Below are 14,431 nucleotides of genomic sequence, written 5' to 3' on the forward strand. Positions count from 1 at the left end.
CATATATGGAGTTGATTACAGTAAAGTTTGTAATATATGCAATACTAAGTCACCCAACATTGTGCATTTTTAGGTTGTTTACGGTTTACGATATTTGTCAACGTAGTACCTTACCAACTTGCCTCACTCGTTATTGACTTTCGCAGCGACTCGGACCTTTCCGACTCTGGTCACTACGAGTGTCGCGCCAAGAACAAAGCAGGAAGAGACAACAAGATCTTCCGCGTCAGCGTCCGCGTTCCTCCCACCATTTCGGGTCCCGAGTACGAGAGGAGGATCGCGCTCCAGAACAGCGCCGTTGTGCTCCTGTGTGACGCAAGGGGAATACCCGAACCGGTAGACGAGAGGTTTTACTTTTGACCGCAATAGGGATTTGAGCGTTTAATATATTTAAAATTGTCGGAGAATGCAAAATACCAACTTTGTGCAAATTTATTTTGGTGCAAACTTTGGGTTGCCTTCAAAATTAGGTTTGCCTATGAAATAGATCTGTTACAAACGACAGTGAGCGTGTTCAGTTAAAAAAACTCGCTCTGATGATAAACTGTGGGCGTTAAACTTTATTATGTCGTTAGCTTTATGATTTTCACTTTCCGGATCCGTGTTTGGATTGAAAACCATTTATTTATGTCCAATTGCTACGATTACCAATGAGTAGTAGCCCAATCTTTGCAGGCCGGGTTAAAATGTACTTTTTATATTATTAAAAGATAAAAAGAAATCGATTTTATGCATACGATTTGTCTTCCCTTTTATCAAGGCAACTTTGTAGGATTTTCCGTTTTCTAAGAAGTAAATTACCACTATCTCTATCCATTCAATCCACTTCATTAATGTCTACTGGCGATTGAAACTGTTTTGAACCATTTCATGTTTGTCATTGCAGTCACTCTCTTGGAAGAAGGACGGTTTGCCACTAGATCGTTCTAACTCGCGCTACTCCGTTCTATCCGAGGGCCGGCTACTCATTGTACTCAGACTTCAGACAACTGATAACGGTCCGTTTACGTGCGTGGCCACTAACCCTGTTGGAGAGGTAAGCTTCCATTTTGTGATGTTATATAATGAACGTTTATGTTGCTTGTGAAACGAAATGGTTGTATTTAAGTGGGCGTTTGCCAAATTTCACATGTTTGTTTAATTAAATCAACAGTTTGTTATTTCGTTGAAAGCGAAATAAAAATTAAACAAAGAGAACTTTTTTCCACTTTAATCTTCCGAACTTTATCTTGCTAAGTATACTGTAGACCCAACGTAAGTTAACCTCTATAGTTATCGGTAACGTGTTGTTGGAGGTAATATAATAAACACTTGCTCTATCAATCAAAAATGCAACAATCAACGACGCATATTTTGCAATTAATCTAGGCAATGAAAACGTACGACGTTGTGACACATGTTGCACCAGTGCTACCCGATTCAGTTGGTTTCATCACAGTCAACCAGGGCGAAATCGCTACTCTATCCTGTGCTGTGAACGCTTACCCCATGCCGGAGGTAAAATGGACCAAGAATGGGTTTCCTGTAGACGTTGAACTGGTACGTGCCATTCCTTATGAATATTCACCCTGAAATACGCTATGTTGCATCATTCACTACTTTGAAGTTTCTTATTCCTTTTTTTGCGTAAGAGTAAACACTCCTGTATTTAAGTTAAAGAAAATCTTAGCGTTTTTGTTGTAGAAGTTCATAATATGATATTTAACCCTAAAAAATGACATATTTCCAAATACTGCCTGGTTAAAACTCAGTTTTGTCAGAAAAAAACAGTGAAATTAATTACCACTCGCATGTTTTTGCCTATCGTCTTATAAGGGCTAATTTTACTTCATCAAAGAGTGAAAAAAGTGCAACCCAAAACAGAACATGCTGGTCTGGAACAGCCATTTATTACATTGAGCTCAGTGCCTATAATAGATGTCAACTCTATTGCCTTTTTAATGATCTACACATTGCCATTAAAGGACGGCAGAGTTCTTCTTTCCGCAAACGGCCAGATCCTTACGGTAAATGACGCCGACGAAGAAGACGTTGGGAGCTACGTTTGCCTTCTATCCAACCCGGCGGGAATTGAATCAAGGTAATTTAAGTTTTGTATATGGCCATATTTGTCTAATTCTATAAAGAGGAATCAGGTGGCACAAAATAAAAACAAATTGTATTGGATTCTGGACAAGCTTTCGCACAACCGTGCTTCAATCAGGTCAAAATATAAACCAAAACAATTAAAATGCACGTAAAAGCACAAGCGCGAGTAAAAGGCGTTAATAATGGTGACGTCTAAGATATTCACAAGCACATGCTCGCAAAAAAGTGTTACTGACACAAAAACGATTATAACACGAGATCTGCGCTTCAAAGTGCGCTGGGTGTGGCAAATGATGCTATAAAGATTTAATGTGACATAAAGCCCAAATCTCGATTGAGCCTGACATTGATGGCATCGAACTTTTTGATTAGGTTTTGTTCGACTGTGAGCCTCACTTGGGTGCCATTCCTTACTTTTGGGAATTCAAGTTTTCTTTAAACATTTTTGTATCGTTAGTGTTCAATTAAAATTCATGCGTTATTGGCAGCAGAAAAGCATATGTTCTAAATAACAATGTTTTATCTAGGACATTCTACAAACGATGGAAAATTTTTAGTTTTGCTTTCCCAGAGTGCTGCTGAAATCGGGTACAACAAAATTATTTTCGTAGATATTTATCTACCGTGTCGCAAGTTTGAATCGTCATATTCGGCCTTCTTAGATCGTACAGTATTTTAATCATTAAATCACTTTTTCTTGTTGTAGAAATTTCAAGGTCTCGGTCAACGTGCCTCCCAGCATTGCCGGTCCGGCGTTTAGAAACCGGACGTCGAACGTGGGCAGCTCGCTTACACTTACCTGTGACGTTTACGCAGTTCCTAAGGCCGCTATCACGTGGATGAAGGGGAACGAAATAGTGCGCACCGGCGAGCGCGTTACGCTGAGAGCAGGAGGGGCAATGCTACAAATTGGTAAGTGATTATAACCAGAGTTGGACTGACATGAATGGACTGGTGAATTCAATTTATATGATACGTTTAGACCAGGGATGTCCAACCCGTGGCCCGCGGGCCGCATTGCGGCCCATCTGATGTTTACGTGCGGCCCACTACTTATTCTCAGTTTCAGTAACCTTTTTGTTAAAACAATTGTTTCGACTATCATCAAAACGTGTAGAAGAGACTAGAAGCGAGTCTAATTTTCAACATCTATCAAACGCTTGTGCACACATCATTGTTAAGCAAGATGTGTGTTTTTCTATGTGTGTGTTTTTTGCGGACCATTTTAAGGAAATAATTTCCGCCCAAAGGTGCGTACCATGGCATGATACGGCATGTAAACTTAAATTTTCGCGCTTCGCCAAAACAAATGGGGCCGAGATTTAGGCTACTTGCATATAAGGCCGAGATTTACTTGCATATTTGCGCGCCAGTGAACTCTCGAAGAGCGGGTGTCGTCACCCCTTTAATGCGGCCCATTCTGCTGAAAGGTCGGACATCCCTGGTTTAGACGTTGGTGGTCCCACGAAAAACATGTTTTCTGTTTCAAAATTAATTCCCAATTGTTCTATATTTACATTGTATATCGTAGCATTCGGTTGCACAAATATTTCAATTAATTGTAATATTTGAAATGAAGTTTCGTTCATTTTTACGTTGCATGACTAAATATTTTTTGTATACTTGTTTCTGTCAATTGTCGACTAAACGTTCATTATTTTAACATGTTAAACAGGTCGAACAGAAGAGGTGGATACGGGGATTTATACTTGCCACGCGTCCAATGTTGCCGGCGATGCCAGCCAAGCTACTAAACTCGATATTTACGGTAAGTGCAAACCACGAGTTTAAGCAGGTTCATCGTAAGTCCTTAACGCCAGTATTCTAAAATGCATGTCTTCTGGATTTTGTAATTTGCTATTTTTGTCATTTGTCATCTTACAAAATAAGTTGAGTGTCATTATTAGATAAATACTTTATTCAAAAAAACGTCGTACAGTTAGTATGTTTATAATTGTTTGCGTCAACTTTTGTACACTTAACTTATTACAATTTGTTTGTCAGAAAATTACGTTCTATCAATTATATTTTTCTTAAATAACTATTTCTCCAGTTCCGCCGTCTATCGTGACGTCACCTCAAAACATTGACGTAGTGAGGGGCGACAGCGCGGTGCTGGATTGTATCGTGAGCGGTACACCAGCACCCCGGATCGAGTGGTTCAAGGGCGGGGTGAGGGTCACCGAAAGTTCGCACGAAAACTTGTTGGTCTCCAACCTCGGACAAGCTTTGACTATTTACAACGCTCAGGTAATTATTTGTTCCTCTGCACCGAAATTAATTACGGTAAAACACGCTTTCATATCATGTGTAAGGTTATATAACTGATTAATTGTCAATAATCACAAAGCTAATGTTATTCTTACTTTGGTGGTAATAAGGACACTGCTTTCGAAAACTGTTATAATATTGTTTTAATTTCCAATATAAAATTGTTCCGAAGATTTAAATAAAGCGATAAAACAAAAAAAGTTAACATTTATTTCAACCAATTCTAAACTTTTTGTATGTCTACATTTTACACACAATTCATTTGTGCACGGGTTTCCGTGAAAATCGATCAAAAATGTAGTCCCCAAAGAAAAATATGAAATACTATATACACCTCTATGATAGAGATGGTGAGAATATAAAATGTATGTTCTTTGTCCGCACCGTACTTTAATAAGTTGTTCGCAAGCTGCGCTGCTAGGCAAATTATTTTCAAAATCTTGCCCGCAAAATTTGAGCACAGTAAGCAATATGTTCCAACACTTTAAAAACACTATACAAACACCTAGAAAGCTACTTCAAGCATAAAAGTTTGGACAACAGCTAACTTTTTAAGGATGAAACATCCATGTGTAAACTGCTTGTTATTTCACTTTTTTGTTATTTCAATTAACTTAAGGAGACTTTTACATACCGCATGTGGTTTGCAGCACGGCGCGGCTAAATGTTTATATTTATTGTGCGTTAATTAGCTAAATCGCGTAGGCGCCCGCAAACGCTGCGCGGTTGACATCTCTACTCTATGAGCAACCCGCAATGTTTTTCATTTATGTTTTTTGCAACAACAGGTAACTGACGGAGTGGAGTACGTGTGTCAAGCGAGCAACGTGGCGGGATCTGAAAGCGCTTCGTTTCACGTCAACATCCTGGTTCCCCCTTCGATGACTGGTGGCGATGAAACAGAGCATACAGAGGTGAAGCAAAAACAACTTTTGCTTTCACTTTTACAATAATTAGATTATTTTCTAGAGTTTGGATCAGTTATACCTAAACTGCAGGTATTTGGGCCTAAATGGATAATTTTATTTTTATTATAAAGTAATCGACAATTAAAGACATTTTTTGTTGACTGCTCATCCACATAAACTGAATAATATTTGAAATTGTAAAACTTACGCCGGTTATGCGTAATTTGTTATTAATTGTCTATCATGTAATGTTTATCTTTTAAAAGGTTAAATAAAATCGATATAGTTTTTTTCTAGGGTAACTAAACTAAAAAATTCAATACATCCTGGTTTACCGAAATGCGTAAAATCGTAAAAATTTAACCACATATAAAATGAATAAAATATCGTAAAACCCAGTTTGGTTATGTTAGTTTACCATAACGTGCTGCATTAATATAAAATGCCTCCGAGTTTTGGTGATCAAAAAAGTAAGGAACGGCACCAAACTTACAGTCGAACAAAGCATAATAAAAAAGTTTGATACCATCAATGTTGAGCTCAATTGAGATTTCGGCCTTATGTCACATTATGCTCATAGCACGTCTTGCTACACTCAATGAACTTTACAGCGCAGACCTCTGTTATTATTTTTTTGTGTCAGTCGCACGTTTGCGAGTCGGTACCTGTGTAAATGCTAGACGTCACCTTTTTATCGCGTTTCACACGCGCTTGTGCTTTTACGTGCATTTTAATTATATTCATTTATACTTCGACCTGATGAAGCACGGTTGTGCGAAAGTCGAGAATTTAATACAATTTGACTTTACATAGTGCCACCTGATTCCTTTACATTAACATACAATCCCTTGTTCAGGTTCTGGCAGGGACTCAGACCAGCTTCGATTGCGAGGTTAAGGGGGGCTTTCCCTCCCCTGAGATTCGCTGGCTTAAAAACGGTCTTCCGCTTCTTCTTTCCGACCGCGTCAAAGTGCTGGCGGGAGGAAGGCAACTGAAGATACTAAACGTTCACGTAAGTCGGAATTTTTAGCTTGTCACTTATTATTACTAATCCCACGTAAATCGTAGTTTCTTGATGTTGAAGTTTAAGTGAAGAAACACGATTTAAAATAAAGTCAAGTCTGGTGTTTCTAATGATTCGTTTTTTTTAATTTCGATTTTATTGGATCGTTTTTGTTTAATTCCAATATTAATTGTAGACCCGGTATCGTAACGTTTTGAATCTTGGCTTACCTTATGTGGTTTATGGTTTCGGATATTGTTAAAAATTGCAAAGTGTCCGACACATTTTCTTTTATATCTCCATTTTTGAATTCCTAAACAAATTTCACCCTCGTCAAAAACGTTCTGCTTAAACAGGAATCAGACACGGCTACTTACACCTGTACTGCAACCAACAGTGCCGGAAGCGTAAGCGACAACTTTAAACTGGACGTTCACAGTAAGTGTACTTTATTTTAACAGCCAGACAACAACTTTGCTGGTGGTCTGTATATCTGAAAACAGCAGTTGCTAAGTACAACGTTAACATCAACAAATCACGCCGTTTTCAATAGGTCACTGTTTGTTTTTTGTGTAGTTACATTACCATCAATAAATCTTTTTCAGTTCCTCCCATGTTCCTTTCTGACGACGACCAGGAAATTACTGTTTTCGTGGATGAGCCCATCTTGCTCGACTGCTCAGTTACCGGAATACCACCTCCTTCGGTTTCGTGGAATAAGGTCTGTCTGTAACTTTATTTTCTGTTAGAAGAAGCACGACGAAGTTTGCGATTATTGTTTAAACCAGGGATGTTCAACCTGCGGCCCGCCTGATACTTACGTGCGGCCAACCACTTATTCTCACTTTCAGTAGCTTTTATTTAAAACAATTGTTTAGATTTAGAATATCAAGGCCAAAATTTATATTTTTTCTGAGACTGTATTTGAGTTTAAGGCCGCATTTTAACAGGCATCGAAATTTGCGGCCCATTCTGTTAAAAGGTTGGATATCCCTGGTTTAAACAATTAAGTTCCTGTCTAAATTAAAGAATGACTTTAAAACTTGATTAATATAGATTACTTAAAAATAAATTATTTTGCACAGGCGTTATAAGGGATAATAAAGTACCTGTGAGTAAATGATAGGCAAATTTAAAGGCATAGGCCTACTGTGCTACATGGCATTCAGTTATGTTTTAATCTTATTAAATCAAAATGTAAGTTATTCCAAAAGGTTATGTTTAATCGACTATACCGCTATAATAAACAGTTTTAAAGTATCCCATGTGTTCGGTTGTATTTCAAATCTTTAAAATTTATTAAAGCAGGTTTGTCATTACTCTTCCATATAAAGAAACATTAGGCAACGTTTTTATCCGAACTACAAAGCCAAATTTGTTTTTTTTTTTTTAATTCTGAAAAATTTGGTTATTTTTTTGTTTTCAAAATACCTTTAAATATTACCAATTCGTTTGCTCGCTTTCAGGACGAGACACGTTTGACCGACTTGAGCTCGAACGAGAGGTTGCGGGTTCGAACCCTGCTCGACTCGCAGCAAGTATTCGTCAGCAGCGCGATAGTGGGCGACACCGGGAGGTACACATGCATGGCTTTCTCAGCATCCGGGAGCGCCGACAAGAACTTTGACGTGAACGTTTACGGTAATGGTTTATTGTGTTAAAATAAAACTATTTGAAATTGGATGTTTAAATAAATAGTCTAATATTTGTCGATAGCCGTATTTTTCTAATTCTAAATAGATGAATCAGGTGGCACTATATGACACTTTGGCCTGAAGAATCACGGTTGTGCGAAAGCTTGTCGAGAATTCAATACAATTTGTCTTTGTATAGTGCCACCTGATTTATTTATTTAAATAGTTAGATAAGTGTTAATTTGTTTTATGCTGATTGCATTTCAGCATGGCTTTTAATTTTTTTGCCAATTACACTAGTTTGCAACACTTTGTAATCAATTGTTATTTATTATAGCGACTATTGTTATCCAGCGCCGCCTATCGATTCGGATTTCTTGATTTATGTTCTTCCGTAAACATGGAAACATGTAGAAATAATTTAGATGGTACAAGTTGTGTGCGACTTTTAATAAATGTTTTTATTAAACAAGAACTGAACCTTTTTAGATCGGACTAGCATTACCGGTTCCGACAAAACCGAAGGAATCAGCGTGAACGTAGGCGACGCCATCGATTTGGTCTGTGACGCAAACGGCACGCCCATTCCTGTTCTCACGTGGTCCAAAGACGACCTGCCATTGGTGGATAACACCAGGATACCAGAGAACGGCGGTCGCATGTTTGTACCAAGTGCGCAGGTCAGTTTCGCCAAATGTTCCTTGTAGATAGGACTAGTATAACTCCCGAAGTGACTTTAACCACTTTGCTGGCAAAGTCGTTTTGTTTGGCGATGTCGTTTATTGCCATGCGCAGCATCTTGATTTAGGCTTATAGCTCCATGTGTTTTCAACTGCTCCCATGTTGTTATGCTAAAATGAGAAAAAAGCTTTGCGATGTACTTTCCTATACGTTTCCTGTTAATTCCTATATTTACTTTGGTTAACTATGTATTTTCTTACCATTTTAAGGGTATTTTACAAAATGTAAAACTGACATAACAAACCATTGTATTGCATTATCACATAAACGTCATAAAGCCTAGTGTCAGTTTGGAGAATCGACAAATTATGTCAATGTTTCTTTATTCACGTGTAACATTTTACTACCGCCCAGCTTTCCGATGAGGGCACGTACACTTGCATAGCCACGTCACCGGCAGGAACCGTCGAAAAGGACTTCGACGTCATCGTAAACCTGCCCCCTACCATCGATCAGAGGTCAGGGAACGTGACCGCTGTAGTGGGGGACAATGTGACCCTGGAGTGCCAGTCGGACGCCGTACCCCCGCCCGTGTGGTCCTGGTTCAAGAATGGACGGCAGGTATGGATGTTTCGGAAATATATTGTTTGCATTATGTTTGATTAATATGAATGTGATTTCAAGTATTTTTGTCAAACTGGTTATGCTTGAAATGAAGGATAACACTCGTGGATATTAAACTCGAAATAGACCATTCGTTTATAAGTGAGAGGTGTAACAGTATTTTGTACTGTTAAGAGCTACAATGAAGCCAGAAGTGAAATTTCATTAGACCTGCTTGTTAGGAGGCAATACCAACAAAGTTCCACGCATATAAGTTGGCGCAGGTGCCTAGAGCAGGCCAAGTTAACTTACTATTTGAATATCCCAGCTGGAAAATGATGGCCGATTCTTGGATCTGTTCAACGTTCAATTATCGGAAAGTGGTGATTACACTTGCATCGCATCCAACATCGCTGGTAAGTCTATACCTCTATACATAGTCCAGTCCTTTAACCGTCTACATCTGAAGATCGCACTTTGGGATATAAAGTCATTGATTGTTTAATTAAATAATTATTATTACGTTAAACGCGTCTTATTTTATGTCATTTTTACTGCAATATATGACATTTGCAAGGCGAAACAAGTAACGGTTTCATTACGTTAAATACAATAAAGTGTTGAAAAGTAATGCAAATAGACCCACAATATGTCGTTTATGGATTTTTTTTTAAATCGTGATCTACATGAACGCATATTTTTACATAATCGAGTCTTTGATATTGGCATTATGCGTTCCTTATAAACGTTACAAAAATGATTTGGTGTAACAGGTAGCACGTCACAGGACATCCATTTGTCAATTTACGACCCGCCAACGATATATCCCGGTCCCGACCTGATAACTGGTACTAGAGGCGACACTGTTAAGATTCCGTGCCAAGCAGGAGGATTCCCCGTTCCCAAGGTTGGTAAAGAATCCACTGAATGCTGCTGTTCTAAATTCTAATATAACTAATCTGTTGCGCTAATTAAAATATTGAAGCAGTTTTTTATTTGTTACACATCTTTGAAAATCTAACTCCTTATTCGTGGTCAAACAATAATGTCTTAAGTGAAAATATATTTCTCTTTCCCGAATGATTTGTATTGATTTCAGTTTTAAAAATAGCCTAAAAGGTTTGCAAACATTATTGACTAAAAAATGGCATCCTTTAAATTCCCTAGGAACAACTTTTAATCCATTTATACATGTTTTACAGTTACAGAAGGCTTCAGTAATTTATACCCTACCTTCTTGTACATATAGCGATAATCTTTAAAATGTTAGTAAATTTTTACTGCGATTTTAATATCTCACCTATTGCAATACTAAATAATTATGTTAACAGGTGTCTTGGAGAAAGGACAGCGCCCCGATCTCGTCCGACAACGTCCCAGATCGCTTCCTCTTCCAGGAAGAGGGGTCGATCGTGGTGGACGCTTTGATGGTGGAGGATGCGGGGAGATACGTGTGTCTTGTGTCCAACGGAGCTGGATCGGCAAGGAGGATCATACAACTCGAAGTTGAAGGTCGATTGTCAACATTTTTCTGAAAGAGTTATGAGCAGACAAAACACACACAATTGCATGGGCCAGTGATTTTCAACCTTTTATGGCTTACGGCATCCCTCTAAAATAACACATAGATTTTCACCCCGTCTGAAGTTTTCGTCGAGTATTTTACTGAAATGCCACTATAAAGGGAAATAGAACAACACAATCAACTTAAAACAAGTGGGAAAATGTCATTTGATATAATGGTCTCTAATCGTTCACAAATAGTTGTATCAAGAAGCATACCAACAGAATAAAATGAGATTCTTAAAAATTCTCAAATACCTATCTGAACCCTTGAGCATTAGAAATGGCACACCGCGGCCCTCAGTGGACAACCACTGGATCGGGCATTAGGTATTTGAGGCGGTTTGGTAGACGCTTTGCCAATGATATTGTGTAGCAGTGTACAATTTAAAAATCATTTTGGTGTTAATTTTTCTTGCTAAAATATTAATATGCTTTGGGGAAATTCGACCATAATGCGCACTTCGTTAAAAATATTTAGATACATAAATTACCCTACCCTAGAAATAAAAGGAAAATGTAAAACTAGTTGCTTTTTGAGCAATTACATACTTATGTGTCTACAGTTTTTCCACGGCACAATTGATTAATTATTTTGGAATTCTGTTAAACGAATATATTATGTCAAAAACTTGCACTCGGAACAGTCACAGACTTTTCTTTTAATATTGCAGTTCCTCCGAGTATTTTGCCTGGCTCTACAAATCTTACCGTGACCGTTAATAACCCCGTGACCCTGGACTGCGAGGTCACAGGCCTGCCCAAGCCGAGCGTATCTTGGATCAAAAACGGCGAGAAGCTAGACACTGAGGGTGACCCTTCCAACAGGTAAGCAATGAGTTTGCATCGATAACACTGTTGTAAACAAGTCATTTTAAAATGATAAGTCCCAGTTAAGGCATTTGAAAAATAACTTAAGTCCAAGTCAAGACTTTTTGAATAAATAACAATTTAAGTCCCAGGTCCTTGTCATAAAAATTTTACACTTAAAAGCTATTAAAATTGGGCATACTCGTCCGATTATGATATATACCTCAACTAAAATATTCCGAAAAAGGCAATGGAGGGCAAACAAATGGTTTCATGTGCAAAAACTAGAATAAATAACCCAGTTTAATAAAAAAAAATGCTTAACAAAAACACTTAGTTTTAACCCAAGTCAATTGTCTAAAAGACGTAAGTCAAGTCAAGTCAAGTCACTTTCCCAAAAGACTTAAGGCAAGTAAAGTCATTTTGCCCAAAAAACTTAGGTCAAGTTAAGTCATTTTCAAAAAAGTGACTTAGGTGCGTTTAAGTCAAGTCATTGACTTAAGTCATTACAACACTTATCGATAGTAATGCGTTATTCCGTTCGAATCGCACCTTAAATTAATATAACTTGAACATTGTAAACTCAAGTTTACTTCCTGGACTTTTAGCGTGCTACCATCCGGATCACTTCGCATAGCTTCAGCAGCTGTTAGCGACACCGGCTCTTACAGATGCGTGGTAGACAGCCCAGCAGGCAGCACCTACCGGGACATCGCCTTGTTTGTGCAAGGTAAGGCGTTAAACCGGCACTAAGTCTTCCTTAAGGTGGCAGTGTAAGATGTCTTAAAATATAACTCGAAAATTTGTTCTCAATGCATGAAAGGACGTAAGGTGTTTTAAGGTGTTGTGGTTTTCTTAAAAATTAGTATACTCTGAAATGTCAACCAATGAATTACAACTGCTCGTATCTTACATCATCATAATAACCTTATAGTTTTACTCTTTATTTAGCAATGCGTAAAACATTAAAGCTGGAATTATTGTGGTGCTATGAAACTAACGGTAGTATCAAGAAATGTGCCTTACTATTTAAAACAATATTTTTAAAGTTAAACCAGCAATTGCCGACGCGCCCACAACTTACACCAAGGAACCGGGAATGTACCTCAGAATACCATGTGACGTCACAGGTACCCCCTCACCAGAGGCCACGTGGACAAAGAACGGACTCAATATCGACAAGTAGCTATATTATATGAATAGTATAAATTTGACATATTTATGAAGTGTATAAATTCGATTTTAATGTTTTGTAATTAATGTGATATGTCTTTGTTACCATCCGTGATCTTGTTCTGCGTCTTTAGCTTGAACGACATCTACGTCGACTCCAGTTACGGCCTGGTCTTCACATCGATCGTTTATCAACACGACGCCCGATACACTTGCACTGCGGTTAATGTGGCAGGTAAGTTGTTGCGTTGAAACGTGCTTCTTGTCTTTATTGAGTGCAGACAAATTGTTAGCTGCTTTTTGCCACTATTTTGCGTCTTCCGACTATTTTATTGTATTTTTAACCAATTTTTGTTATTATTGTCTTAAAAATAAATGTTTTGCATTTATTGGACTTGAAATTAATCTTCTGCCCCCTTGTGAATATCCTTAATACGCTCAAACGCTAGTCGTATTTTGTTTTATCTGTCGTTTTTTTCAATAAGGCCAAGCAAGTTACGATGTCGACCTCAAGGTTCGTGTCCAGCCCACTATCACCGAAAGCCAGCGAAACTATACAGTGTTCGAGGGCGACTCTATATCGCTACCTTGCGACGTGTCCGGCGTTCCGCAGCCAACCGTTACGTGGCGCAAAGGAGCAGTGGTCGTGGACAGAGAGGACGAACGATTCGTCTATTTGCAAGACAACAGCCTGTTGATAAGCGTCTCCCAGGTTTTTTTTTTATTTTTTTCAAAAACAACTAAGCCTTAATCAGTAAAATATGTGTACAACAACGCGCAATAATTAGCCACGCAACGTCCCTCATATAAACGCCGAAAAAGTCTGGTATGTTTTTTACAATCATACCAATGGCTCACGCATAAAAGTGTCTTTTTAAATATATAAAACAACAATTTGATATGTTTACCTGTTTCAACCAGGAGTGTGTCATTCTCCTCTTTTGTGTACGTATTTTAATCGTCCAACTGTGATGCAGTAAAATTAAAAAAAATTATTAAATTTAAAAAAAATATTTTATAAAATTTTTATAAAAAAATCTCTTATTAAATCTTAATTAAACGCTTTTCATACAGACCAGCGACGCTGGAACCTACACCTGCGTGGCTCAGAATGCGGCCGGTGTGGCGCTGAGTGACCGTAGCCTCGACGTTTTCACGGTGCCTCAGTTTGACACCAGCTTTCCCGATACGAAGATCGCCACTGTAGGAGAGGTGTGTAGCTCTTATAACGTATATTTACAGTATGTTAAGTCTGGGCGGAAGAAACGTAAAATCATGTTGTATGTGCAGTTCGTCCACGTCTTTCTTTATGAGTCGTTCTTTTTTTAAACACTTAATTATAAAAAAAATATTCGACTACCTTAAAAGTCTACGGACAAAAAAAAATTGTATAAGTTAGTTATTTACAGACTCAATAACTGTTCTCTATAGGCGTTGTTCTTTAGTATCCTGTGTTAGAAAAAGAACCACTTGAAACTCAACTGTCATTGGTGAACCTCTGAAAATATTCCTAGAACCTGTGGCGGTTTGCGAATCCCGGATTGAAACCCTAACTTGCAAATAAAAATGAGACTGCGTTCTTTGCATAATCACGTCGGTGTCCAAAAACAAAATTAACATCGAGCCAAATAAACCTATTGCTTCAATCTTCCGATTTTCGGACAACGATACCGTAGCCAGTGTCGGACAATAATTAA

At 38.1% G+C, this 14,431-nt stretch overlaps 1 protein-coding gene across 1 annotated transcript in view; it reads left to right on the plus strand.

The window, feature by feature from the left end:
* The window catches only part of LOC146148004 (hemicentin-1-like), a 72,479-nt gene that overhangs the window by 38,939 nt on the left and 19,109 nt on the right, over positions 1-14,431 (plus strand). The window contains exons 58-80 of the mRNA XM_083386408.1: positions 147-336; positions 887-1,036; positions 1,369-1,539; positions 1,965-2,080; positions 2,795-3,000; positions 3,764-3,856; positions 4,142-4,338; positions 5,148-5,273; positions 6,124-6,279; positions 6,627-6,708; positions 6,876-6,991; positions 7,737-7,911; positions 8,394-8,584; positions 9,000-9,206; positions 9,517-9,604; positions 9,962-10,095; positions 10,520-10,700; positions 11,426-11,579; positions 12,170-12,291; positions 12,611-12,743; positions 12,869-12,969; positions 13,220-13,446; positions 13,809-13,946. Coding sequence (XP_083242534.1) covers positions 147-336; positions 887-1,036; positions 1,369-1,539; positions 1,965-2,080; positions 2,795-3,000; positions 3,764-3,856; positions 4,142-4,338; positions 5,148-5,273; positions 6,124-6,279; positions 6,627-6,708; positions 6,876-6,991; positions 7,737-7,911; positions 8,394-8,584; positions 9,000-9,206; positions 9,517-9,604; positions 9,962-10,095; positions 10,520-10,700; positions 11,426-11,579; positions 12,170-12,291; positions 12,611-12,743; positions 12,869-12,969; positions 13,220-13,446; positions 13,809-13,946 — 3,454 coding nt within the window. The remainder of the gene's footprint in view (positions 1-146; positions 337-886; positions 1,037-1,368; positions 1,540-1,964; positions 2,081-2,794; positions 3,001-3,763; positions 3,857-4,141; positions 4,339-5,147; positions 5,274-6,123; positions 6,280-6,626; positions 6,709-6,875; positions 6,992-7,736; positions 7,912-8,393; positions 8,585-8,999; positions 9,207-9,516; positions 9,605-9,961; positions 10,096-10,519; positions 10,701-11,425; positions 11,580-12,169; positions 12,292-12,610; positions 12,744-12,868; positions 12,970-13,219; positions 13,447-13,808; positions 13,947-14,431) is intronic.

This window comes from Ascidiella aspersa, chromosome 4 (assembly GCF_963924565.1).
Source record: "Ascidiella aspersa chromosome 4, kaAscAspe10.2, whole genome shotgun sequence".
NCBI classification, from domain to species: Eukaryota; Metazoa; Chordata; class Ascidiacea; order Phlebobranchia; family Ascidiidae; genus Ascidiella; species Ascidiella aspersa.